The 27,418-nt window shown below is 43.3% G+C and overlaps 1 protein-coding gene across 1 annotated transcript in view; it reads right to left on the reverse strand.

Annotated features, from left to right (window-relative positions):
• Positions 1-1,978: 1,978 nt before the first annotated feature.
• LOC150109754 (uncharacterized) overlaps positions 1,979-27,418 on the reverse strand; it is a 44,367-nt gene continuing 18,927 nt past the window's right edge. Inside the window, exons 3-7 of the mRNA XM_090396550.1 lie at positions 25,770-26,335; positions 22,604-22,742; positions 6,494-6,682; positions 3,622-3,751; positions 1,979-2,412 (exon numbers count right to left, since the gene is read on the reverse strand). Of these exons, the coding sequence (XP_090252676.1) occupies positions 2,118-2,412; positions 3,622-3,751; positions 6,494-6,682; positions 22,604-22,742; positions 25,770-26,335 (1,319 nt within the window). The 3' untranslated portion in view covers positions 1,979-2,117. The remainder of the gene's footprint in view (positions 2,413-3,621; positions 3,752-6,493; positions 6,683-22,603; positions 22,743-25,769; positions 26,336-27,418) is intronic.

The raw sequence follows: 27,418 nt of genomic DNA on the forward strand, positions 1-27,418 counted from the left end.
TCTTCCCCCTGTGCATATGACCTTCTTTCTCCCTGACTCTAAATCCCATCCCACCCATTGTAAAAATCTCGTGGTTTAGGCTTCAAGACAGTCCATAACGAGCGCATGCAAACTGATTCGTCACCTTAAATGCAACCTGGCGAGATTCAATGCTGTCGAAACACCATCGTCGTTTATTTCTTGCGAGAAAGATCTCGCTTGCGATTATTAATACTCAGATATCAGTCAAGATCGGTTCCTTCTTGTTTCGTTGGCTTACACAATTTAGGCTGTAACGGCACAAAGAGATGATGCACGCGCATCCTCCTCAGCCTCCAACAAACTTGGCGTCTCGCTCGCTCTCATAACGCAACTGCTCGCATTCAGATCTTCGAATACTTTAAAAATGTCGGTTCAGCATGGGTGGTGCGCCCAAAATCTTCCTGGGAACCCTCGATTGTGCACAGAGAAGGACAACAACAACATCGACTCCCTTCAGTCACTTCCCCATTTCTCGGTTTTGTTTTGTGTTTTATCGGTGCGGATGTTCTCCGTGCAAGAGGCCGCCATCCACTCTCATCTTATAACAAATGTCAATATCCGAACACACATCAACGCTACGCCCTCTGCCGAGCAGACGGATGGGTGTGGGTATGGCGGATGCCCGGTGAACGTCTCTTACTCGAGTGCATAACCCCCAGTTATGAAATTTGGAGATGGCAGCGTGATGGAAAGGTCATTGCTCGGCCTTGGATCTCTGTGTTTGCTGACACGAACAATGTCAACAAAACAACTTTTTGGTGTTTCTACGAAAGTGTCTCTTTCAGAAAGACAATGCGTCGTGTCAAAAGGTTGCTGCTGTAACCTCGTGGTTTGTGGATATGAACATCACCACACTTGACTGGGCTCCACAGAGCCCCGATCTCAACCCTACTGTGGGAGGAACTGGAGCATCGGAGCAGGTCAAGGGACGTTCGCCCCACAACAGTACAGGACCTCATTATATGCGTACAGGAAGAATGGTCCAAAATTTCCATTGATCGCTGTCGTACGCTTGTGTAAAATACGCCCCATAGGATTACTACAGAGGTCATCGCAGAGAATGCAGCTCTTACACCTTTTTAAGGTAGGCGCCGTGGCTCTTTGTTCCTCACACGATGGTCTGATTGACCTATTTCCAAGCAGCGTACTTCAGCTGCAACCGAGATGATTTTTGACTCATTCTTTTGATTGGATTGTAATTAACAGTATCTCCCTGATGATGTCCAATTTACGATGGATGAAACATATTGGGGTGTTTGAATACTATATAATTTTTGTGGCATGTATAAGCCGTGAAACTTTAATATATATATATATGTATATATAGTTTATAGCAAATAAATGCGATTTGCGTCAAAATTCACTTTTGGCCGCACTTGGCATTTATTTCGTAGAGGCTCTGTTGTGGCTCATGTGTTGGGGTTTCCCGAATAAAAATGTTTACTTTTTAATTTATGAAGTTTGGAAAAAACTCAGTTTAAATAAAAGTTTAATGAAAAGCAGAATTTGAATAGAATGACGTGATCTCTCTCTCTCTCTCTCTCTCGTAGTTTGAGTTACTAAACAGTACTTCTAACCTTCGAAAACCGCAAGCTCTCAAGGTCGTGTCACAGAATACCGACGCACTAATGGTACAGAGAAGTCACGTGATTAAAACTTCATCAGTGCGATTTCGTGTCCTGACCTTTCCACGGGGATTTCGTAGTGTGACGAAGGCTCCTCTGGAGAAATTCAGAAGCGCAGAGCGCGTCCATCAGTGAATGCAAACAAAGGTAGCCACGTGCCATCCTGCGACGACTGCGTCGTTTCAGACGCCTTTTTAGCGTTTCTCTTCCGCTCTTGGTTTTGCAATGGCTTCGCTCCTGTTAGCTTTTCTACTGGCGCGTGCTGGATGCGAGTTTCTTGTCACTGGGCGGGCTCGACCTAAAAATGATCAAAGAAAGAGACGGAGAACGCGTAAGATGAGCACTTTATGTACAATCACCAAAATGGGGTACAAAAAACGTTCTCGTCTAAAAGGAAGTTTCCCGCGACATTCAAGCGGTTATTTTTACGTCGATTTGCTAGTAAAAAGAAAAAAATTTCCGAAGGACCATTCAGTTCATCAGAGGAGTCCTCTCAGTGGGTTGGTCGTCTTCGTCTCGTGGTCTCCTCTTCTCGTGCGGCCTCTTCTTCTTGGGGAGGGCGAACCTCAGTTTCTGCCAAAAGTACTTCTCCCCCCACTTCAAGCAGGTTGCGGTCTCCAGGTACACTCGGAGCGAGGGGTCGATGTCTTCGTCCCGAGGGAGGTCTCCGTACTTGACGATGATGATGTGATTGATCTTTTCTTCAAGCACCTTCACGTGCGCGGTGCGGAACTCCAAGATGCACCACTCGTTGGCTACGAAGTTCCTACGGAAAGAAAAAAATACGGAAAATCAAAAAGGAGTTGCAGGAATGCAGCGGGAACACAAAAAAAGTCGCCGAGAGCATAAGCGGAAGCGAACCAGAGCTTAGTATTAATGGAAGGATTAAGTGACGTCATTTAAATAAAGGTTGTGGAGATGATACTTAACCACAAGTGGCAACAACGCGATGCCCCTGGAGCGTGTTGCAATCTAACTTTATCCCCATAATCGCGAAATTTATGGGTGGGTCGAGTTGCTCAGCAGAAACAACAGCGGGTTGAGGGGGGGGGAGGGGGGATGTCGCTTTCGGGCAACTTCTTTATCCCTCCATGATGCATTCACGGACATCGTTGAAAGGGATTAGCTGTTTTTTAAGACTTCGAATCATCTTTACTCCACTAGGCAGCAAAGATTTCCCCATGGTCGTCGTCCATTCTTCGGAAAGTCGCCTTCAAGTATGAAGAAGTTTTTTTCTTTGAGCATCAGGTGATAAAGATCATCCATTAAGCATTTAAGGCTTGCTGAAACAGCTCTGAATGGATGATGTTCACACGCGAGGAGTGACGTAGGGGAGACTCGTTCATCTTGGACATCTGTAAATCCCTCGGAAGACGTACTGAAAATAATTCAAATACGAACGAAAAAGTCTTATGAAGAATCGCATCCGAGTGGGTGGAAAATCCACTGAGAATGTTTGCTGAAATTGCGATCGAGAAATTTAAGGAGCGAATTTCTCCTTTCTTTGAGGCTGGAAACATTTGAAACTTTGTATTCAGAATATTCCACAGAAGCTCACTCTGTGGAATATTCTGAAGTACTTTACGTGGACTGCTGAGCACCGTGTCGTTTAGTATTTCAGTTCCTCATAAATAAATTTTCGGGCAACTTTTAAATCCCGTGGGAATTTTTTATATTTTTTTATTTATTTTTATTTTTTTAGCTTTAACTTTTTCAAATGTGTAAGCAGCCAGTTGTCATCGCTGGGACTTTTGCCAACTAGGCAAGTGCTGCCATTTCTTGTTCGTAATCCTAAATAGTATTATTACCGGTGTGCTTTTGTGTGCGCAGTTGATTCTCGTGAGTCTGCAGTCCTTCCGCTCTGGAGTAAGGACTCGATTTATACGATCTTTCTTCAGCTTCACAGTTTACAACCACGGGGAATGTAATTCTGTTAAAAAAAAGGGAGTAGGGGATGTAATTCGGAAGTACTCACCCCGAGACGACCATGATCGTTCTTTTGCTCCGTCCTACGGCAATCATGATCTTGTCGTACTCAAACGACCCTCCCAAGGAGTTCCTGTCGTGGAGGTAGAGCGAGAAGCTCGGCTCTTCGTCTTCCAGTCCTGGAACAAAAGAAATTGAATGTTTCTGAAATTCTGCTTCACATTTCGAGATCAGAGTCGAAATAAGCAGACAGAATTACAGGGCGGACTGCCATTCGCTCGCATGCCTCAAAAAATTCGGCGAGTAGAATTTTTTGACGCAGTCTTCTCTAATGCGAACAACTGCAGGAGCGACGCAAAATAATAATCCTCTTAAAAATTGCAATTTTTTCCCTGTAAACAACATCTGTGAGTGTGTGCGTGTGGGTGGGTGGGGGAGCCTCGGATCGGATCCGAGAAAATGTCACCGGCCTCAGGTTCAACCCTGAGCAATGCTTCTCCCGAAAGATATTTCGATGAAATTACAACCCAACTCGGTGAATATTCGGTGCCGACATTTCGCCCCTCTCTTTGCTCGGTCAGTATCGGCGATGCTTGGAGACTCGCGTCCAAACCCCATCCAAGAGACCCTACAAGAACATCCTTACTTTCGAAAGACTTTTCTCACGTGGAGTGTCGCGTGCAAATAGCAGCGTTTTCCCTCCAACATCTCGAGGTTCCCCTAAACGAACACACCCACAGCCACTGCATCGTCTTAGTTGATTGCGCAGGAATTCGGAAACCCACAAGAAACTCGGGTCACGTCTGCATTAACTATCGCACTATTCGTCTTTAAACTTACGAGCACTTTCTTCTTCTTCTTCTTTTTTACTGCAATGACGTCCCTCTAGTTATTCCGCAACTAACCCACTCCCGGCCCCCATCTTCTTCTGACGAATTTTTCCTTCCTTGCTGTGTTTGATGCGCCGAAAGGAAAATCCGATTCTTTTGTGATCGGAAGACCGCAACCCCTCCCCCGTAGTTCATTTCCGGTCTTCTTCCTTACTGCGCATAATGGGAAAACCGATGCAAAATTGCAACTCATTCCCCCCCCCCCTCCATTTCTCTCGTCCTTCCCAAGACGGAGTGAGTCCCCTTCATTAGAAGTTTCAATTCATTTAATGCAGAAAAACCCGAGTTTTTCCGCATTAAATGAAAAATTGAAAAATGAAAAAAACGAAAGATCTTTCCAAACGAAGGACTTCGTCAGCTACGGAGGCTCATAAAAATAGCCGTAAAAACAGGAAATAATCTTCGCACCTCATAATCAGTCACACATTACTTGCGGTGCATAACCGCGAGTCATGTGTCGACTGGAGAGGACCGCCGAGAAGAATTATCGTCTGATCCTTCATCGAAATCCACCGTTCAGCGGAATTCAGAAAATACGTCGGAGAACCAGAATGAACGAGGGTCAGAAATGTGGTGTCGGCCATTGAAAGACTTTAATATGATGGGGTCAACGACGCTGCTCTTCGATGACACAAATGAAGAAGAAATACGAAACGCTAACTCAACTCCATTTCGCACTTCACGAACCACGACGCAGTTTGATATCCTCGAAAAAGCCAATTTTGCATTTCGCTTCGTTATGTGAATCTCGTCTACGTAAACCCATCGTGCTTCTCTCTTTTTTTTTTTTTATAACTACCCGTGGGCTACGTGATTTGGAAAACTTGCTCCCGAAGATCAACCCCGGTGCCTTTTCAAGTGGCCACAGGCCTCCAGTCAGCTGCTGGCCTCAAGCGAAGAAGCAATAGACACCATCTACAGACATTCTCAACACATCGTCCTCCGCTGTGGATTCCAAACTACAGCAATAAGGTGGAAAGCCGGCGACACCGTCCACCACGCCAAACGAGACCTCAGCTTAGCGGTTGTGAAATTCCATCAGAAACTTCAATTCATTGGTTCATTTGTAACAGAACATTTCGGTCGAAGTCTCACAGATGTACCGCTAGAGGTCTCCGTTTTACAGAAAACTTATCAACATAAACCATGACGACTAAATTAAAACGAATTTAGTCTCCTCGATGGCGAAAACGAGTATTTTATTGTCAGAAATTATATTTATTAATACTGTAATAACATTTCTCTCCCGCCCCCTTTAACGGAATATACCCTCAGTCACTGAAACACCACATTGTCTTGAATGGTCTCAGTTGCCTCACCGATGCGACATGGCTGACGGAGTGGCCACTTGTGCGATTTGTGAAACGTTCCGACTGATACGACCATCCGCTGATATTCATCAGCAAACGCAGTTATTCATTGAATATGCGAGTGTGTGTGTGTGTGTGTGTGTGTGTGTGTGTGTGTGTGTGTGTGTGTGTGTGTGTGTGTGTGTGTGTGTGTGTGTGTGTGTGTGTGTGTGTGTGTGTGTGTGTGTGTGTGTGTGTGTGTGTGGCGCGCGCACTCGCGCATCAATCCCATTGAGTGCACGTTTAACAGGTGGCTCACTCTGGAACGTGAATGGCGAAGTGCGTCCACAATCTACACCCGATGACTTCGCCATCCCCACCGTTAAATCCAAGCATCACAATGTCACTAGACGCACTGAGCACGCGAACTGCGAGTTTCATTGTTTCGGTGCCTCCTCGGGTCTACGAGTCCCACACAAGCAATCCTAGACAGCTCAGAGTTTGCTGAAATTGATGCAGCGAAGATGCAGGAAAGTCGACAAGACATCCGCGCATTCTGTGATGACGAAAATCACTGAGATATCCGAACATTGGCCAAAGGGCGTCGATCGCAGATATCGCCATGTCCACAGAGGTCCCTTATGAGAATGCAGAATGAATTTCACAGAAAGCGAATTTTTGTTTCAATTCCTACACTGATCAAAAAAGTGCTTTATTTTGTTTTTTCTTTCGTTAAACTTACCCGGAACGATGTCGTCCAGTATGAAGCGGCAATCCTCGGAGCTGTAAGATACAAAAGCGTCGAATTCTTTGTCGGAATCGAGTTCCTCTTCTTTAACCCACGTAAAGCCGTGCGAATACAACCAGATCCTGACGTGAAGACGGTAGCGGCTGTACAGAGCCACGGAGGAGGCAACGAGGATCACCAACACTGAAAAGCAAAAGAAGAATGATGATCATCACGTTCTACTGTGCATGATGGAGGATGCTCACACCTCCAGAAGTATAATCTTTCATCTATGAATACATTCTAAATTTCCTTCGAATGGTGACTTATTTTCTCTCTCTCTCTCTCTCTCTCTCTCTCTCTCTCTCTCTCTCTCTCTCTCTGTTATCAAGAAACGGTTCTGTCACAGGAAAAATACGCACATTGTCAGCAGCCACGAAGAAGCACGAATTTGCAAATGTCAAAAGCTTCCAAAGACAGGCATTAATGCATTTTCCAAACAACGACGCACTACATAACCTGCCAAAATTAACCAACACGGATATAAATGGAATCACCTACACTTTCTCATCACAGTGCTTCTTCTATCATGAAGAGGGTCACATTAAGAAATCCTGTCCCTATATTACCAACAATTCATCAACAAACATCCCAGTCCAGAATAGCAAACCGGTTGAACAGAACAACATCGTACATGAAGAAAATCGAAGCACAGGAAAAAAGTAAACCGAAAATCCTCTCCCCATCAGCTATTTCAGAGCCAAGAAAATCACGAACTGGAAAAGACAAGGTTCACCTCGTTCTTGAACCCTGCTGAGTAATGAGATCCCAAGCTCTGATAACGAAGTTTCACAACACCGAACACTAAACAAACAGCACGAAAACACAGATCCTCCCAACAGAGATGACCAGGATGAACTAATTATAAGCAATCCCGGGACACAACACCAGAATCATCAACCCAGCCTCCCACTAATTCAAAACCTCATCCGATTGAAGAAACTACTCAAAATGGCCTTCATTCACCTGCAGCTAGTCAAGAAGAAACAGAGTTCCCAGACGATGAAGATACTCTACTTCCACATGACGACTTAGAAGAGAAAGAAGTTGACGGAGAACTTCCCCACATTGAGGGTGCCCTAAACATGAATCAGTTATCATCCTTCATACAGAAAGTGCAAGGCACTCCTCAGAAATTAACTATAGCCTTTAAATACACCACAAGAATCCCGGAACTGATATCTCAACTTCAGTGCATACACTCAAACTGAAGTGCAAAAAGAGCAGAGCAGAGGTCAACAGGAGTAAGCGAATCTACTACCTGATTAATGGGCTACAAGCACAATACCAGGACCAATATTAAATTCAATTTACAATCAAACTTTCATAAACATAATGTCGTTGAGCATTTTTTCTCTCAATGCAAGAGGCTGTGCCTCTACTTTACGCAACAGAATAGTCCTTGACCAGGTACAGAAATACCATATAGACCTAATACTTCTGCAAGAAACAAATATCAACTCCTCATCCAATTTATCTGGAAAATTTATCTGGAGTAGCTCAATGGCCTATATCGCTCTGCAATCCATGGAGCAGGGGTTAACTTAGTTGTACATCATCGATCTCCCTACAAACTGAATGTGATTGCAGATATACCCAATCATAATACCCTGCATGTGTTCAATATCTACAACAGCAGCAGGATGCTCCTGAATCACACATCTTGAACTTCATTCAAAACCATCTTTCCAGTATTGAGCAAGAACATCTCATAATAGCTGAAGACTTTAATTGCACTCTTGACCAAGAAAAAGACAGACGTCAATGTGTTGAACATTGTATCCAATTAATAAACAAGCTTCAGACACTGGTAGACGATAATGAACTCATCGACGTCTTTCGGCATCAACATCCAGATAAGAAGTCCTACACACAGAGGTCAGCAATCACAGCGACTAATACTACCAAGCACGACTGGACAGATACTGCATTTCCAAACACACATTTCCTCTAGTTAGAAACATCTCACACATTCCTTCCTACATCTCACGTCATTGCTTCGTCAAGCTGCAACTTTCATTATCTTTAGAAGCATCCAAATCAAGAAGTGCATATTGGATCTTCAACAATACCCTCCTGAAAGATACAGAATACATAACAAACACTCAGGCTTTAATACCTAACCTCACTCACTTGAAAGGGAATACATAACCAATGAAAACATGGTGGCCCCCACTTAAAATCAACACAAAAACATTAGTATCCGACAACTCGAAGCACAACTCCAGTATCTACCAGAAGAAAACCCTGAATATAATACAGCCTTCCAAGCCATGCAAAAACACTCACAATTATCTGCAAAGAGTGTCCTACTTAGATCGAGGCATACACAAATAAATATTTCAGATGCACCCAAAATACATTTTTTTCTCTTTGGAAAAAAAAATACCAGGCAGCAAACTGCGTCTCGCTATTAGATTTCAAGATGGCAGCATCACAGAAGATCCAAGTAAAATCACCTCTTAAATCCTACAATACTACAAGAATGCATACAGCTCTACAGGAACATCCCTTCACGCCATTAACGAAATACTGAAAGAAACAAAAAGAATCTCTGCAACAGATCGGAACCACTTAGAAAACCCAATCACTCTAGAGGAACTGAAAACTGCATGCACATCCTTGCCAAAGAAATCTCCCCACCTAGATGGTCTCACAACAGATTTTTTTCAAGTCTTCTTGACTCAACTCGGACCACTACTCCTTAAAACACTGCAAGAAACCTACCTCAGTGGGCTCTCATAATCCGTCACGACCTCAGTAGCACGATTGATACCAAAGTAAGGAAACCGTACGGATATCCGAAACTGGCGACCAATCTCATTAATCAATGCCGATAAAGTAATAGCATACCGAGTAAAGCCAACACTGCCTAAAGTCATTGGCCGACATCAAACTTATTCTGTTCCTGGAATATCAATACATGATAACGTCCATTTAATGAGAGATCTCATCCACATCGCAAACAGCCAAAATGAAGACCTAGCACTCGTCAGCCTTGATGAGGAGAAGGCTTTCGACAGGGTAGAGCACGAGTTCCTTTATGAAGTCGTAAAGGCATTCGGCTATGGTTGGGGTGCTATACAGAGATGCAATCTTCTGTTCAAAAATCAACAACAGTCTCATTCACACTTTGCCATAATCTTGAGGGATCAAGCAAGGATGTCCTCTCTCCGGACAACTATACACACTGGCCATTGAACCTTTCTTAAAAAGAGTACATGACACCGTTGCCTCCAAACGAACCAGCACAACAGAACAACTTCTAAAAATAACCTCATCAGCATATGCTGATGACGTCACCGTAATAATCCGTAATGACGAAGAAATGACAGTAACCGAGGAAGAACACAGATTATATGCACAAACCTCAGGGGCCAAATTAAACTCTGCAAAAACCACTGGCTTTTGGTCAGGCAGATGAAGGCTAGAAATGATTCTCCGATCGAATGTACCTGGTCAAGTGAAGGACAAATATACTTAGGTGTGTCCACCTTGGCAACACCAAAATATATAATGCACTGAACTGGACACAGCTGCACAACCGATTTAAACAAGTGCTAGGAAAATGGAACAGCATTGGTTCAATGTCTTCACTTAGAGGAAGAATCCTAATAATCAACCAGATGGCTGCGAGTGTGCTATGAATACCCTCAAAGTACTCACACCCCCCTTTGAGGACTTTCTCCATCACATTCAAAAGGCAATCAAACGTCTCCTCTGGAAAAATACTAACTGGACAACGTACTCTGCACTCAGCAAGCCACTCAGTAAGAGCGGTCAAGGCCTCATTTCCCTTGAAAACAAGATTAGATCCTTCAGGATAATCTTCCTCCTAAAGACACCAGTGCAATCATGCTTATGTAACAACCATCGATTTATCACGAAATCATCCACCAGAGGACTTACACTTTCCACAATCCTCCGAATGGCCAGTTATGCACCTCCTAAACTACCTCATTTTTACAAAGATGCAGAACCACTGTTTTCGAAAACAGAAACAGCAAATCTTATAACTGGTCAGCCCTTTCTTTTCCCGACATGGGACTGGGAAGGAATAAGAATCACAGCAGATACAAGCTGCTATTATACAAGCCTTTTTAGATAGCGCTTCACCTCAAGGAATCCGTATTCCTTCTACAACCTGCAGGGAGCCCACGTTTAATCTTGTATCATCTGAGGTCTCACTTCCAGGTCTTCCTTCCAAGTACAAGAAAATATAGCACTTCCTCGTGTTAGTTCCCCCAACCTTGCTCTTCCTATATTCATCCTTATCACTCTCTCATCTATAAAGCTGCACATTCCACTCAGTTTTCAGTGGGATCTTCCATAGAAATCGAGGTGTGCCAAACCAGATTCCGACATACAGTGGAGACTATGGCATAACATCTTGCCAACCCCTTCTAAGCTCTACAAATTTCAGCTCAGAGAAACGGATCTGTGTCAATTCTGCGAAGTTTCAGGCACCTTAGAACACACATCTGACCTGTCCCGCAAACAAAGCGATGATCACCTACGCCCTGAATAGTGCCTCTAGCACCTGTAACTACGCACACAGCCAAGAGGACTACAGGAACTTGGTCCATACAGAAGAGAACAGACACAGAATGTGCAATTTCCTTTTCAGCTGCGCCAAAGCCGTCATATACAGCTTCTACCTTAAGCACAAACGAAATAACCAGCACCCATGCGTCACCGACTCGGCACAAACCCTCGTGTGTAACCTACTTCGGAAACTGCCATGGACATTTTCACTGGAACTTGATTATCATAAAAAAAAAAAAAAAACTGTCGCGAAATTCATAGAGGAGTGGAATCCAACTGGTACCCTGTTCTGGATTGCCGACGACGATACACTTCATCTGAAATATAACTAAGAGTGAATAACTGAACTGTAATATTGACTCTTTTACTAAAAAGACGAATCCCTCTCTACCACTCATGTATCTTTTGCCTCTTTTCTATTGTAAATTCAAATGGAAAATCTTTTCTTCCCACCTGTAATATATATTCTTATAATAGGTAAATAGTCTTTGTGTAGCCTATCTTCCAATGTATATTTTAACAAGTTAAATAAAAAAAAATCACCACCAATGGGGTATAAGACAGAGCTGCCCATCACTGTACACGATTTGACAACTGCCTGCACCTCCTTACCTAAAGATAAATCTCCTGGCATAGACGGGCTCACCACTGAATATTACCAATCCTTCTGGGAACAGCTTATCCCAGAGAAAGAGACGCTAGAAAATTAGGAAACTGGCGACCCATCTCCATCAAAAACACCGACTGTAAAATAATATGAAAAGTTTTGCCAACAAACTTAAACCCGCTCTGAAAGAAATAATAGATTTCCATCAGAGCTATTCCATCCCTGGACGGTCTATCCACCAAAACCTACACATCATAAGGGATATGATAAACAACAACAGTTAAACAATGGGTCTTGTAACACTGGACCAAGAAAAAGCTTTCGACCGCATCTAACATCTATACCTCTTCAGCTGCTTGAAAGACTTTGGCTTTGGCTCAAGCATCATTCAATCCATTAAGATGTTGTATGCTAAGGTATACTTTTGGAGGAAAATAAACTACAGCCTCATCATATCTGTACCATACAGCAGAGGTATTAAACAAGGCTGTCCACTTTCCGGTCCTCTTTACACAATTACCAATTATCCCTTTCTGCGTAGAGTAAGCATGGTGCTCAGGGTATCCCGTCCTAAACTTTCTTACCAAACCATAACCCTGACAGCATATTATTATTATTGTTCCGGGCAACTCCAAGGAGTCGACAGACTCATCGAGGGAGGCCCTAACATCATGTCAAGAACAACTATTCGACATTCACACAGTATCTATCATACCTTGCCTTGAACTCATTCACGGTCGTAGCACCCACAACAGACTCTGGAAGCTTATTCCACTCATTCACCATTCTCCAAGTATAAAACCTAGCTCTAACACCCTTGTCAACCACGCTCTTGCCCAGCTCCCATGAATGGCCCCTAGTCCTCCCACCACCAGTCATATTTTCAAAAATATCTTCTGGATCAATCTTATAGAAACCCTTCAGTAATTTGAATGTCTCAAACATATCACCCCTCCTTCGCCTATCGACCAGTTTCTGCAACCCACAAATCTTCAACCTATTCTCATAAGGTTCATTTCACTGACCTGCTATCATCTTGGTCACTCGTCTCTGGATCCTCTCCACTTCCTCCCCATCACGAAGAAACCCTGGTGCCCATAACTGGGCACAGTAGTCCAGATGGGGTCTTATCAAGGCTCGATACAGAGGAACAACAACTTGTTTGTCTCTGCATGTTAAAGTATTTTTCATAAGCCAAGTGATTTGATGAGCTGTTTTAGTCACTTTTGCAATGTGCCCCCTAAACTTCAACTCCCTATCCACCAACACTCCCAAATCCCTGGCCTCATCAATTTCCTGGAGTACGGTTCCACCAATGCGATATACTGCTGCTATTCTTTACACCCCCAAAGTGCATCCTTTAATGTGCCAAAGTGCAAACCTTGCACTTTGGCACATTAAATTGACATCCATTTTTCCTAGCCCAGCCCTCCAAACTATCCAAATCATCCTGTAAAATTTTGACATCCTGTGCACTCATAATTGCTCTACCCAACTTTGCATCATCAGCAAACAAGTGAACACTTCCTCTCAAATCCTTTCCTATATCATTGATGAACAAATTGAAAAGCAGTGGTCCAAGAACAGAGCCCTGTGGCACTCCACTAGTCACAAGCCGTCTTTTAGACTCCACTCCTGAATAAACCACTCTCTGGTATCTCTCCTTCAACCACTCTCCTATCCATCTCACCAACCCTATATCTATCCCCCCATCTGCTCCAGTTTACTGATTAGGGTTCTATGTGGTATCCTATCAAAAGCCTTGGCAAGGTCCAGTAGTATTACTATAAACCCACTACCCCTATCCAGTTCAGCCGTCACTGTGTTATAAAACGTGAGCAAGTTACTGAGGCATGATCTACCCTTCACAAAACCATGTTGTCCCCCATACAATATCCCATTTTTATCTATGTAATCCTGTATTCTTTTCTTGACTAATTTCTCTAAGACCTTGACAATGATTCCTGATATGCTAATCAGAAATCATTAATTTACAACAAATTGGTAATTTACAACAGCAGTCTTGGAACCACCTTTATGCAGTGGAACTATTTTCTCCTCTTTCCCCCTCGGGACTAACCCAGACTCGAGACTCAAATTAAACAAAATGGTCAAGGGTATTGACAATTCTTCAGCCGTTTCATGTACGACACGAGCTGGCATACCATCCAATCCCACAGATGTATTGACATTGAGGTTATACAATAGGCTACTCACCTCCACTTCATTCACCACAATTCCCATATAATCTACTGGTACATTCGTTTCTGCAATGTCACCACCTGGATGATATATTCTTGCAAAGTGCTCACTCAGTAACTCAACTATATCAACTGATTCAGTTACCTCCCTACCATCGGCATTCTTTAAAATCATTCTGCCATGTACATTTTTCCTTTTACTTGCTACATATCTAAAAAACTGTTTAGGATTCTCTTTAGCTTGCATGGCCAATGTTCTTTCGTAATCTTTTTTGCTTTTCTTACCATACTCGTTACCCTTCTGGCCTGCGCTTTTTACCGTTCGTGTGCCTGCCGGTCACCTTTCTCCATAAATTCCCTCCATAGTTGTTTCTTTTTTTGCAGCTCAAGCTTAATGGTGTTATTCATCCATTTAACCCCTACTTGATTTATTATTAGGACTCTAGGTATACAGTCAGCCATTGCTTCATGCAAACACTTCTTAACTGCCTCCCATGCACTTTCAACTTCTAGTCCTTGCAGTTGTACATGCCATGGCACTGAACCACTCAAACTCCTAAGCTTGTCATACTTTCCAGCCAGATAATTCCACAGGTACCCTGTCTTAATTGAAAATTCTACACCTTTAGCCACCTCCCGAGTCAAGACCCTATGATCACTCTCACCGATTGGTGGCAATGTGGTCATATTTGTTACAGCCAAATCCTCAGATGTAATTACTAGGTCAAGCACTCTCTGACCCCTAGTATTTTCCATTACATGCTGTCGCAGATAGTTATCCCTTAATAACCGCATAAAATCCAATTCCTTCCTCCCGTGTGTCCTCTCCTCACTCCAATCATAGTTGAAATCTCCCATAATAATCACCCTCCTTCCACTCATTTCTTCTATTTGCTTGTGCATACTGTCACCATCATCTTTTCCATCACCTGGTCTATAGCAGCACCCAATTGTATATTTAGTTCTGCTAGCCACAATCTCACACCAAATGGCCTCAAATGTGCTCTTTTCTCTATCCTGCAATTCAACTTCTATTCTCCTTGGCTGCAGCTCATCAGCTATCATCAACAATACTCCTCCCCCCATTTTATTCTCTCTGTCATTCCTGAACACACTATACCCATCACATTCAATCCCACTAGCTATATCATCTACAGTCAGCCATGTTTCACTAACACCAACAACGTGTGGTCTGGAAGTGCCAACCATGGCCAAAATTCTTCCTTCTTGTTCCTAATACTCCTAGCATTGGTGTACATGAATTTAAGACCCCCATTAGCCCCAACCCTACCTTGATGCCTTATATTAACTATCCCACTCTGGTTTGTTGTCCTTATTTGCTCGGGCATATTATATTCATTCTTACATTCAACTGCCTCCCTAAGGACTATATATCTACCCCCCCCCCTTAACAAATCTAGTTTCCCTGAATTTGCACATCCACTACTTTCAGCAACACTTTCTCAAGTCTTCTTACACCGTATCCATTCAAATGCAAGCCGTCCATCTTATATAGATCCTTTCGCCCATCAAACTCACTCCACACGTCCACAAATTCCACACCACTCTTCATACATAACCCACGCATAAAGTCATTCGCAATTGTGGCCCTCCTTTTAAACATTTCACTGTCATACCGTGGCAAAAGACTAATCATTCTAACTCTCTCACTCTTTTCTTTTGCTTCTTCTTCTTCTTCTACAGCTTCTCCCACTTAAGTGGGGTCACTGTTTCTTATGAGTCTCCTACACATCCTCCTGTCTTGGGCTGTCACCACATCCAAGTTCTTCATCTTCAAGACCTCTTCTACCAGCTCCCTCCATCTCTTCTTTGGCCGCCCACGCTTCCGCCTTCCTTGCACATCCATCTGCATGACCCTTCTTCCCACATATTCGTCCTCCCTCATCATCACATGACCAAACCATCTCAACCTTGCCTCCTGTATTTTCGCTCCTAAGTTCGTAACTTTCACTGTTCCCCTGACATAGTCATTTCTCAGATGATCCTTTCTGGTCACACCGCACATCCACCTAAGCATTCTCATCTCTGCTACTTCCATCCTGCTGATGTTATTTTTCCTCAGGGCCACAGTTTCTATAGCATATGTCATAGCTGGCCTCACTACTGTCCTATAAATTTTGCCTTTCAGATTGATCGGCACCTTCTTATCGCATAACACTCCAGCCATCTCCCTCCAGTTCCTCCAACCCGCATGTATCCTGCATCCCACTTCCTTCTCAGCTCCTCCATCTTCTTCCACTGTTGAACCTAAGTATCTAAAATCTCTCACCTTCCTGATGACATTTCCTTCCAGCTCCAGATCTGCCTCCTGGCCACCGCCCACTGCGCAACACATATACTCTGTCTTACTTCTGCTCAGTCTCATACCTCTCTCTTCCAGTACTTTTCTCCATCTTTCCAGTTTAGTTTCCGCTTCTTCTCTTGAATCTATACACAGCAAGATGTCATCTGCATACAACATTGTCCAAGGTGCATCTTCTCTCACCTCCTCTGTTACCACCTCCATCACAATATTAAACAGAAACGGACTTAATGCTGACCCTTGATGTAAGCCAACTGTTACTTGAAAACTTTCTGTCTGTCCCAAACAGGTCCGAACACTTGTCTTCACATATCTGTACATTTCCCGCACCAACCTGACATATTTCTCCGGCATCTTCTTCTCCCTCAGACACCTCCAGACTTCTTGCCTTGGCACTCTATCGTATGCTTTCTCCAGATCAATAAATACCAGATGTAGCTCCCTTTGTTTCTCTCGATATTTTCCCATCATCTGTCGTAACACAAAGATAGCGTCTGTTGTTGATCTACCAGGCATGAAGCCAAATTGTTCCTTTGCAATCTCCACCTCCTCCCTCAATCTACCATCAAGAACCCTTTCTAGGATCTTCATTGTGTGGGACATCAACTTTATTCCTCTGTAATTTTTACAGTCTTGTGCATCCCCTTTACCCTTGTAGATGGGAACAAGAGTACTCTCCCTCCATTCCTCGGGTATATTTTCCTGTTGGCAAACTTTCATGAACAGGTCCCACAGCAGGTCAATTCCCTCTTCCCCCAGTGCCTTGCATGCCTCCACTGGAATTCTGTCGGGGCCCACCGCTTTTCCATTCCTCATCCTCTTCATGGCCTCCGTCACTTCCATTCTACTGATGTTCTGCACCATCCCCTCAGAAGGCTGCCCATCTCCTCTGTGAGTCCTTGCATTTTCCTCATTCAAAAGTCCCTCAAAGTATATTTTCCATCTGTTTCTTATGTCCACATCCCTCCATAATACTCTTCCTTCAGCATCTTTAATTTGCCTCACATGTAAGATGTCCTCAGCTGCTTTATTTCTACATTTCGCTAGTTGGTAAATTTTCCTTTGTCCTTCCTTTGTTTCTAATTGATCATACAGATCTTGATATGCCATGGCCTTCGCCTGTGCCACAACTCTTTTGGCTTCTTGCTTTCTCTCTTTGTACACCTCTCTGTCCTCTTCCACTCTTGACTCATCCCACTTCTGCTTTGCCTTCCTCTTAGCTGTCACTGCCACTTGTATATCATTATTCCACCACCAAACCTCCTTCTTCTCTAATCTTTCCAGATGTCTCACCAAGCACCTCGATTGCACAGCTCAGGATTACTTTTGAATTATGTTTCCACCATCTTGTACACTTTCCAGTCTATCCGAAATCCTCTCTAACATTCTCTCCCTGAAACGATTCCTCACACTCTCCTCTTTTAAGCGAAACCACTTAATTGTCTTCATCCCATGGCAACCAGAAGTTCTTATCTTCGATGTTATTTTAAAGTATGCGCACAGCAGTCGGTGTTGTTGTGCTACTTGATCTGTTGGAATTACTTTACAATTTGTCACAACCTTAAGATGTTTTCTTCTAGTCAAAATGTAGTCAATTTGTGAGCTGTTGTTACCACTTCTAAATGTTATCAAATGTTCTTCCCTCTTGAAGAAAAACGAGTTCACAATTGCCAGATCAAACGCTACTGCAAAGTCCACAACCCTCTCTCCTTCCTGGTTCATCATTCCCACTCCGTGGCCACCATGCACCCTTTCACAGTCTCTATTCTGTCTTCCTATGTGCCCGTTCAAGTCTCCTCCGACAATCACCATCTCATTTTCTTCCAATTCCCTCATTTCTTCATCTAACACGTTCCAGAACTCATCTTTTTCCTCTGCTGTGCAACCAACTTGCGGGGTATATACACATAATACGACCACCCGCTCTTCTCCAAGACCCAATTTCATTCGCATGATCCTGTCGTTCCTTCTACCCACGTCCAGTACTTCACCCTTCATTCTGCCACACACCACAATTCCTACACCATTTCTTCCCTCGTTATTCGCTCCAGAGTAGAACAATTTATATCCATCTCCCAGTTCCTTTGCCTTTCCCCCTTTCCACCTTGTCTCCTGCACACATAAAATGTCCAACTTCCTCTTCTTCATCATGTCTGCCACCTCTCTTCCCCTTCCAGTCATGCTTCCAACATTCAGTGTTCCCACTCGCAACATCCTCTCCACCTGCTGGGCTCGCTTCTTTAACCGCACCCGCCATTGATGCGGTAGCCCTGGTCCACTTCTCACAGCTGTAGGGCGATGTGGCTGTGCGTCGCTTAAGGGGTACGCCCTAGCCCTTATATCATTTTCTCTTCGACTCATAATCATAGTTTGAGTTGGCACTGAAGTTTTCCGACCGGATGCCCTTTCTGACATCAACCCTCGCATTTATCCGGGCTTGGGACCGGCACCTATTGAGGCTAGCTTGCCTCCTTCGGTGGCTGCATAAGACGAAATAACTTAACAAGATAGGAAAGACTCACCCCTAGCCCTCGAATACTCTAATAGCATCAGGGGGAAGGAGCAAGGAGAGGAGAAAGAAGCAAAGAAAGAAGAGGAGGGACCAGTCTACAGAATAATATAACAGATATATATTACATGAAGTAAGGCATGGTCCAGCATCAGGTACCTCGGGTTTGCCATGCCCGTACTCACTAAAGTGAGCCCTTGAGGTGTCACTCTTTTCTTTTGCTACCTCAAATAATTCATTCAGGTCTTCTATCATTTCCATTTTGTCTCCTTTCAAATCATTCGTACCTGTCACAACAATCATTTCTTTCACCCTTTCCTTTTGCTCTCTAATAGACTCAGTTACATCCTTTATTGTCGCACCAGGTTGGTACGATTTTGTCAAATCCTTTACTATCACACCTCATACTAACGAGTCTCCATACAGCACTCTATCCTTCATTTTGTTCATGTTCACACTCATACGTCTATTTTTCCTATCATACTTTTTATTGTTGGCTGGTTCATTCAGTCGACTTGCTCATACGCTCTAGCTGCTGTTTTGCCCTTCGTATCGCACCATTCAACAACGCGATCTCACTCATTGCGTCTACCTCATCGTTTTTATTCTCAGTAAAACCATTAATACTATCATTCACACTTTCTACATTCACACTCTCACAATTCTCTGGTACAACCTCGCCGTTTCTTGTCATATCCCTATTTTCTTCATTCTGAAGTTCGACAAAAATATCACACTCACGATTCGAAATACACTTCAATTCCTCATTCTCCCTACATTTTCTACACACGTTCACTCCTTTATTATCATCTAACGACATATTCTGATGATGTTACGGTTATAGCCAGCAAAGAAGAGGATTACAAACAGCATACCAACAATACCAAGCAGCCTCAGGCACATAAAACCACAGGACTGTGGTATGGTGTGGTGTGATGTGCCAAATAGGAAAAAAACAAACCAATTCTCCAATGTCTGGTCACTGGTCCGCTGAAGAAAACAAACACCTGGGAATTTACCAAGGAAACACGCCCTCTTACGTAGATAAAAACTGGGAAAAACTCATTAAAGAAAGTAGTAGGAAAGTAGGCGGCAATACGAGCTTCTGCCTCTATAAGTCCTTGGGCATAAACTTAAGATTGTCATGCCACCAGAGCAATTTATCAAACAAATACTGTCAGCCGTCTATCGATTAATATGGATCGAAAACTGGCTTTCTTACTCCAAGCTAAGTACTTCTCTCAAAGAAGGAGGACAAAACGTGACTTCCATTGACAACTGGATAACAACGTTCCCCACCCGCATTTTCCTTAATACCCTACAACAGAAATGCCACACAAACGCACTACCGAATATATTTTCACTACTGTCACCGGAGGTCTCTCTTTCTCCACAACCTTAAGAATGACGGTGCACGTGCCAGTGAATCTAACAAACCTACAAAGATGCCCTTCAAAGATGGAAGAAGATAAACCTCTAGCACACAGTGAAGATAGCATCCTTTCCTAAAATCCTCAACGAACCCGATGGTAAGAAACCCGACCACTCAGAAAGAGATTTTCTTTCCTCCATGGAGCTGGCGAGGCGTGAGGATCTTGGGTAACGTTCTTTCTCCGAGCCTCACCTGGCGCTTTCCAAAATGACTCACAAACTTGGAATACGGAATCAGGTTGAGCAGACACACACACACACACACACACACACACACACACACACACACACACACACACACACACACACACACACACACACACACACACACACACTGTGGAATCTGATTTTCAAGCTGCTCTGCCTGATAGCATATCGGACGAGGGGCTCAGTCCTTCTGTCGAAGAAGATTCGGTGCTTCCCTTTTTGATAAAAAAACAACAATGCATGGGAGAGACTTGCACTCAGCAACATAAACAAAATATTCAGCACTCTAACTGTGTTATAGTGCTGAATCAAAGCGCTTCATTGGATAATCCTGCATCATCCCATCAAACGCTATTTCAATGGGACCTACCATATCGCACAAGAGCGACCAAACCAGACGCATATATTCAGTGGAGTATGTAGCACAATGCCTTCCTACCTACAGTATATTACAGAAATTTAACCGGGATCTTTCAGGGATTATTCTGCTACCGAGCAGGAAGAATTCGGCATAGCTGCTTAGAATGCCCAGTCAACACCCAATTAATGAGTTTGTCTCGGGAAACGGCAGCTCCCACCGGTGGTAGTCTTCATACAGAAGAGGAGTATCTCAATCCCGTCCGGGCAGAGTCAAATAACCATTCATTCTGCAACTACGTCTTCATCGCTGCGAAATCGGTAACATACAGCTTCTATCTTCGACATACACGACCAGCTTCTCAGAGAGAGAGGCAGCTGACCAACTCCTTGCCACCTTCAAACAAAAGGTGAGAAGTGGGATCCTACACGAGCATCACCACCACTGGCAAAACAACACCTTAGATCTTTTCCACCAAGACTGGAATCCACGGAAACAACAACTCCTGGCCGATCATGGCGACTGCATCACGTTCCACTTTCCAACATAGAAGTGACATCATTGCCCGCTCCCCTTTCAAAGAAAATAGGAAGTAAGGTTTTTTGTGCTTAATACAATTATAGCAAGTGTTATGTTCTCACAAGATACAGTATTTTGTCAAAATAACTGTTAATGACACGAAGAAATGTAATTCATCTTCTAACAGCTGTTAGAAGATGGAAGAATTTACATGCTCCGGCAGAGCATGTAAATTCTCTGCCGGACTGCGGAGAACCAAAATCAGTTAATCCTGTAAATAAGATTAGATTTTCATTTTTAAAAACAAAAAGCATCTGACTGCTGCGCATGCAATTTGGTATTTTATCTTACAGCTTAAAAGTCGGTTTGCATCTTCGTATCGGGTTATTCGTAGAAGAGGAGAACCACTTTTGCCACCGCTTTGAAGTCCACAATCGCCAGGATTATCATCTGACTTCAGAGTCACTGCTGCAAATCTTCCTCAGCAGCTGTTCATGATCGCTGAGTTCTTCTTTCTCAAACTTCGTAACGATCCTCTCTTTTCCGAATCCATCTCGCTTTCCACGAAGCGTAACTTTGCTGGCATTTGCTTTTTCTAACTGACGTTGATTTCATAAATTTTGATTTATGAACGAAGCGGAACGTTTATTCTACTTGCTCTTTACATTAAAATTCTACTTTGGCTCTTGTAAAGGGTTACATTGTCTAGTAACACACGTGCGGCGACAGCTTACCCTGATTTCTACGTAATTCTGGTAGGTTTTATTCTAATCGAAGCCACGGGGTTAAAAAAAAAAAAAAGGAAGACGAGTTAAGAATTGTTCGCTCTGTTTAGAACAAAGAACTCCGATTCGCTTTTGCGTGAAGTTAAAAATTCAGCGAACGAACCAGTTACAAACTCATCTCCTGGCTCGGGTAACGACCAGGGGTCCTCTGTGCACTCACAGATGCGTTGGGGTGTGCTCAGAATTGTGAAGAGACTTTGACGAACCGATTGCAATGTTGAAAGGATGAGAAATGCAATTTCTCCACGGTGCCGTTCGTCGCTCCCTAGAATTAAATAAAGAGGGGAATGCCGATTCCGTTTGGAAGCGAGCAACGTTAGTTGAAGATGACATGGAAAAATGTCGATCTCGGACAAGATCTTCTCGACCGACATTCAAAGGACGCAGATTTGATCACTCTCAAAAAAAAAAAAAAAAAAAAAAAAAAAAAACGGCAGCTTGAAGGGCGACCATGAGAGGAAAGCGTGGCGTTTGAGACAGCGCCAGAAAAGCGAGAGGGTAGATAACTAACGCGAATTATTATCATGCGCATGAAATGAAAATGTCCTCTGCTATTTTAACAACCGAAAGGGCAACTCACCCAATCCGCAGATCGACACCGCGATGTAAGTCCAGTCCCGGGGGCACATTTCCGTATCTTGCAAGGAAATCATCAGTCTGTTCTTGGTGCCGCTGTGCTGCTGATCCGGACCGCACTTCGTCTGGTTTATATCGATGACCTGAACAAGTAAGAAAACAACACCGGTTAGTTGCTTCCTTCTTTCACTCTCCTCCACATAATTAAATCGCTCACTGAATCATTTCCCCCTTTTTAATCTCATCCGAAACTATAAACAGCCAACTAACGTGCAAATTCGATGTTGAACATCTCGTTACCCGAGAGTTTCAATAAAGAGATAACAAACTGATGAACAGCCCTTTCCGCGAATAACACACACACGGAAAGTGCAGCAAGGCTTTAATGCTGGAAGGACATCGTGTCGAAGGTTTAATGGAGTATAAACAGCACTGGAGAAGGATTTAAAATCAGAATTTATATTTCAAAAAAAAAAAACGTATTTTTACCCTGCGGAATTAAAAGAAAGAGTCAATCCTTCCCCCATTTCTCCTCCGTCACCATCCCCTCGCTCATGGATACATCGGTAAAAAAGCCAGGTCTTTAAAAAAAATGCAATCTCTGCATAGCTTTTAAGCATCACTTGAAACAAGCTATCATTAAGTTCCTGGTGTGTGTGTGTGTGTGTGTGTGTGTGTGTGTGTGTGTGTGTGTGTGTGTGTGTGTGTGTGTGTGTGTGTGTGTGTGGAGATCCCTGTTCTGGACAGGGAACTCTGACTTTTGGAGAGACAGGAAGGTCAGCCAACATCCGCATAGAAGAACACAAAAATTATATTTTCGTTATTATTGTGAGAGTCTGGTTTTGAGAACCATGCATTGGATGCTACTCTCATGATCACCTGAAAATAGCGTTTGCTCCACCACAGCAAATTTAGAAAAGAGTGTTTTTATTATAGACCAGGGCTAAAAAGGGCGTCGCCTAATCCCTGCAGGGAAACAAAAGCTATTATCGGATTCTTTTTTTTTTTTTGCAAATCTGTGTGTGTGTGTGTGTGTGTGTGTGTGTGTGTGTGTGTGTGTGCGTGTGTGTGTGCGCGCAATCTACAGTTGTCCTCAGAAATTAAACCGATTTTACATTAATACGAATAAAAGAAACTTCCCAAAATATGGGAAAAATTGACCCTTTGAGATTTAGAATTACAATTGAGGCCTTCTCCGAACTGAGGGCCCTAATACTTAGGGTTCTGGTCTTATATGTATGCAACATTTAGTTCTATGTTGCCTTTGGGACATTGTGTTATTTAGTATTGTAAACACGTCTCTCTCTCTCTCTCTCTCTCTCTCTCTTCAGAAGACTTTTTTGAAAGAATTGAAAGAATTCTTTCAAAAGATTAAAACAATTTTTAATCGATTTTGGTGTCTTTTTGTATACTCCATTAAATCTTCAACATGAAGAAAATGGTGCTTTCTGAGTCTGCGCAGTTTTATGAAGAGCACAAATGTTTTGATAACTGACAGCCAGCACCCGTCTTTTGCAACAGGGGGACAGTAGTAGTGGGGTCACTACGAACCAAATAGGAGTAGGGTAAATGGTTGGGATGTGATGCAGGAAATGTCACGTCATTTGGTCAGACTCTATGAACCAGATCAAGATAAGATAAGGATTCTTGCCGTGATTCATAGTGACCCCAGTGCTACTGTGGACACATCAAGAAACTCTTCTGATTTTGTATTTAATGTTCAACGAGGATTTCTTATCTGTCTAAAATGGAACTTTGATATTACTGTGCTGGTCATCTTAAAGAGTTCTCAAGAAAGACTTTCGTTCATTGAATATTCAGATGAATCACAAGCTGGGGGGGAAGACAAACTAAAGTGTTCACGGCGTATCGAGCAAGAAATCAAATGTGTCATAATTAAAAGTATGTATTATGCTTGTTAGTTACCTTTGGGTGTGTGTGTTTTTTGGGGGGGAGGAAGTGTTTCTGCTAACTTGTGTTCATTTTATTAGCAATTGTCTTTGGAGAAACCCCCTTCCTAAATAATGGGTTTGGAGAGACAGTGCCTCTGCAACCATCAGTACAAAGGTTGCTGTTGGGATTTCTGGCTGCAGAAGACACGCTGTCAGTTTTGCACCAAAAGATTGCAGCCAAAGGTGTCGTGTTGCGTTGCGACCTTCTACCATTTCACTGTTGCCATTTACATGCTGCACCGACATCCTAAAGCTGTCGGCAGCGGTGAATTCCACGGATGTTCTCACTTTCTGAATCGGCACTGAGGAAGTGACGAGTAGAAACCTCCCCTCCCACATCCATTGTATGGAAAAGTTGAGCTGCTGACTAAAGAAGAGAATAATTTCCTCGCCATCAGGCGGGGAGCGTTCGTTTGTTGGAATTGCGACATTTTGAAAGAGTTCTCTTATATTAAACGAACTTAGATGGTTATGTGTCTCCACCCAGAAGAGATGAGATCCTCTTATGTAGGGTGGCTTATAGGAAAATGCCGAAAGCTAGAAACGCGTCCCAAAACCACGAAAAACCCAAATTCAGAAATCCCCGAAAAACTCGGAAAAATATTCCACTGGATCTCATTAAGGAATTTGAAATCGAAGCCGTCTTTAAATGCACGCCTTCTCAATAATCCCTCGAAAGACGCAGCTTAGAAGAAAACGGCTGATTTAATTTCTGAAACTCACCAAACATTCAGTGTCAGACGGAATCCGCAGCTCATTCAGAGGGAACTGCAGCAGCCCACTTCAAGTTCCTTTCCTAACCCGATCGCAGTATATCAAAACGGAATTCTGTTTGTTTAACGAGCTCGAGCAACTTTAAGGAATTAATGCCCTAATTGTGCCCTTAAAGATCACTCTCAAATGTGAAGACAAAGAACAATCCAGCAAATCCCATCCCTTATTCCTCCTTGCACTTCTTGTCACTCATCTCAGGAACTGCAGTCGTTCACAGATTATCAGAGCAGCTTCCTCTTTCCGCAGTTATGAATTCTGTTTACTAAAGTCTCTCTCTCGACAGGATTAAGATCGTCAATGTTGTGAATGAAGGAAAGGTCATTCTGGAATAACAGGGAACAGGTGGCTCTACTTCAAAAACACGGGAACTGTTTTATTTTTTGAAAATATTGTAATGATTACGTAAAAATGTAGTTTAATAAATTGAAGAGAAGAAACACTTACGACTTGTTCGTGAGTGAGGAGCCACTTCTTCATGGGGAGTGACTCGCAGTCGCACGTCCACGGGTTCCTGGACAGGGTCACGATTTTCAGGGCAGTTCTGTTGAGAAGCCGAACCGGAAGCCGGGTCATGCTGTTCCCCGCTAACTTCAGCGCCACCAGCTTCGGAGGGATCACCTCCGACAGCCGGGAAATGCTGTTGTTTTCTGCGTTGAGGAACTGCAGAGAGACCCTCGAGGTGAGGTCGGAGATGTCGGCGAGAAGATTGTTGGACACGTCCAGATCTCCCAGCTGGTCGGGGAGTTCGGCGGGGATGTTCGACAGGTTTCGATGACTGCAGTCGACTCTGATGTAAAAGTCGTTTCCGGAAGGAACGCACTGGCAGACGCAGGGGTCGGGACAGTCGAGATGCCACGGAGTCACCGAGTCGGGAGATAACTTCCGCAGGGCTTGAGAACGAAGCCACGGAGGCGAATCGCACACAGGGTCATCCTGGAGAGGTTTGTATTGCACGCGCTGAAGCCATTCCAGCAACCACTTCAGACGACAGTCACATGACCACGGGTTTTCTAAAGAAAAAAAAAAGACGGCTTACCGTTTTGTTAATCTCTTCAAATCAAGGGTTTAGTTACCTTCCTTAAAGGGTAATTAAAAATGACTAACACCGGGTTTATTGGGTGGTGATGATTTAATAAACCACTTGAGCTAGTGGCTTCTTCATCTGGGTTGGGATGAACACAAAAATGCAACGAGCGCTAAATATGAATCAATACACCACTAAAAACACCGAAGGTGTAGGAACCATTGCACAAGATTACAAGCACAACAGAATCACGCGGAGCGTAGATCGTGGCACATGTTCAATGTCAGTCATTGTTCAGCAGGCACGTCTGATGTGTTCAGAGATCTCTAAGCACTTGAAAATTGTAATCTCCCGGATGTTTGTTGATAGGGTTGTGGTCCTTGGGTGAGCGTAACAGATTTCGTACTGTCCTGATGGGCTTGATGGCTCCTCTAACGTCATGAGATTTCTGGAGGTTAGCAATTTTCAGCGAACGTTCAACAATAAAAGGGATGGAAATTGACGCTCTGTAATGAATTTCATGGATCAGTTCTGTTGTTGAGAGGTAATAAAGAGAGTAGTATTTTTGGTGCTTTTTTTTAATGATCTCTATTGCTGATTAATAGTCGAAGAAGAGAATGTAATTCTTCTGTTAGTTTTCCGTCATTTCTTATAATCTCTTTTTCAGTGACTGTACAAAATACCAACTGAAAAAAGAGAGCCAAAAGGTTTCGCTTCGGCGATGCAAAACTATTCAAATTAAGTGGATGTTGAATCCAACATTATTTCAAAGCAGAATACAGAAACTACAAGAGTTTCGTGCTGAATAGAGAAATTATAAAAGTTTCGGGGATCCAACCGTAAGCAAACCTTTCATGACAGCGGCAACTCGTAGTAAAGATGGAGAAAGCTCTGATCACTATCCTTAGTATTTCCCATAATGTGAAACACATCTCCCAGAGGACATGTATGATATTATGCATTATGGGGTCACTATCCAGACCGGTTTCGACCTTTGTTGAGGTCTCGACAGTTGGAGCCAGCCCCAGATGAAAATACTCGGTTGAAGTGATGCAGAACTTGTACTTTA

Source organism: Typopeltis vanoorti, chromosome 1 (assembly GCF_054136105.1).
Source record: "Typopeltis vanoorti isolate ZY-2024b chromosome 1, IOZ_Tvanoo_1.0, whole genome shotgun sequence".
NCBI classification, from domain to species: domain Eukaryota; kingdom Metazoa; phylum Arthropoda; class Arachnida; order Uropygi; family Thelyphonidae; genus Typopeltis; species Typopeltis vanoorti.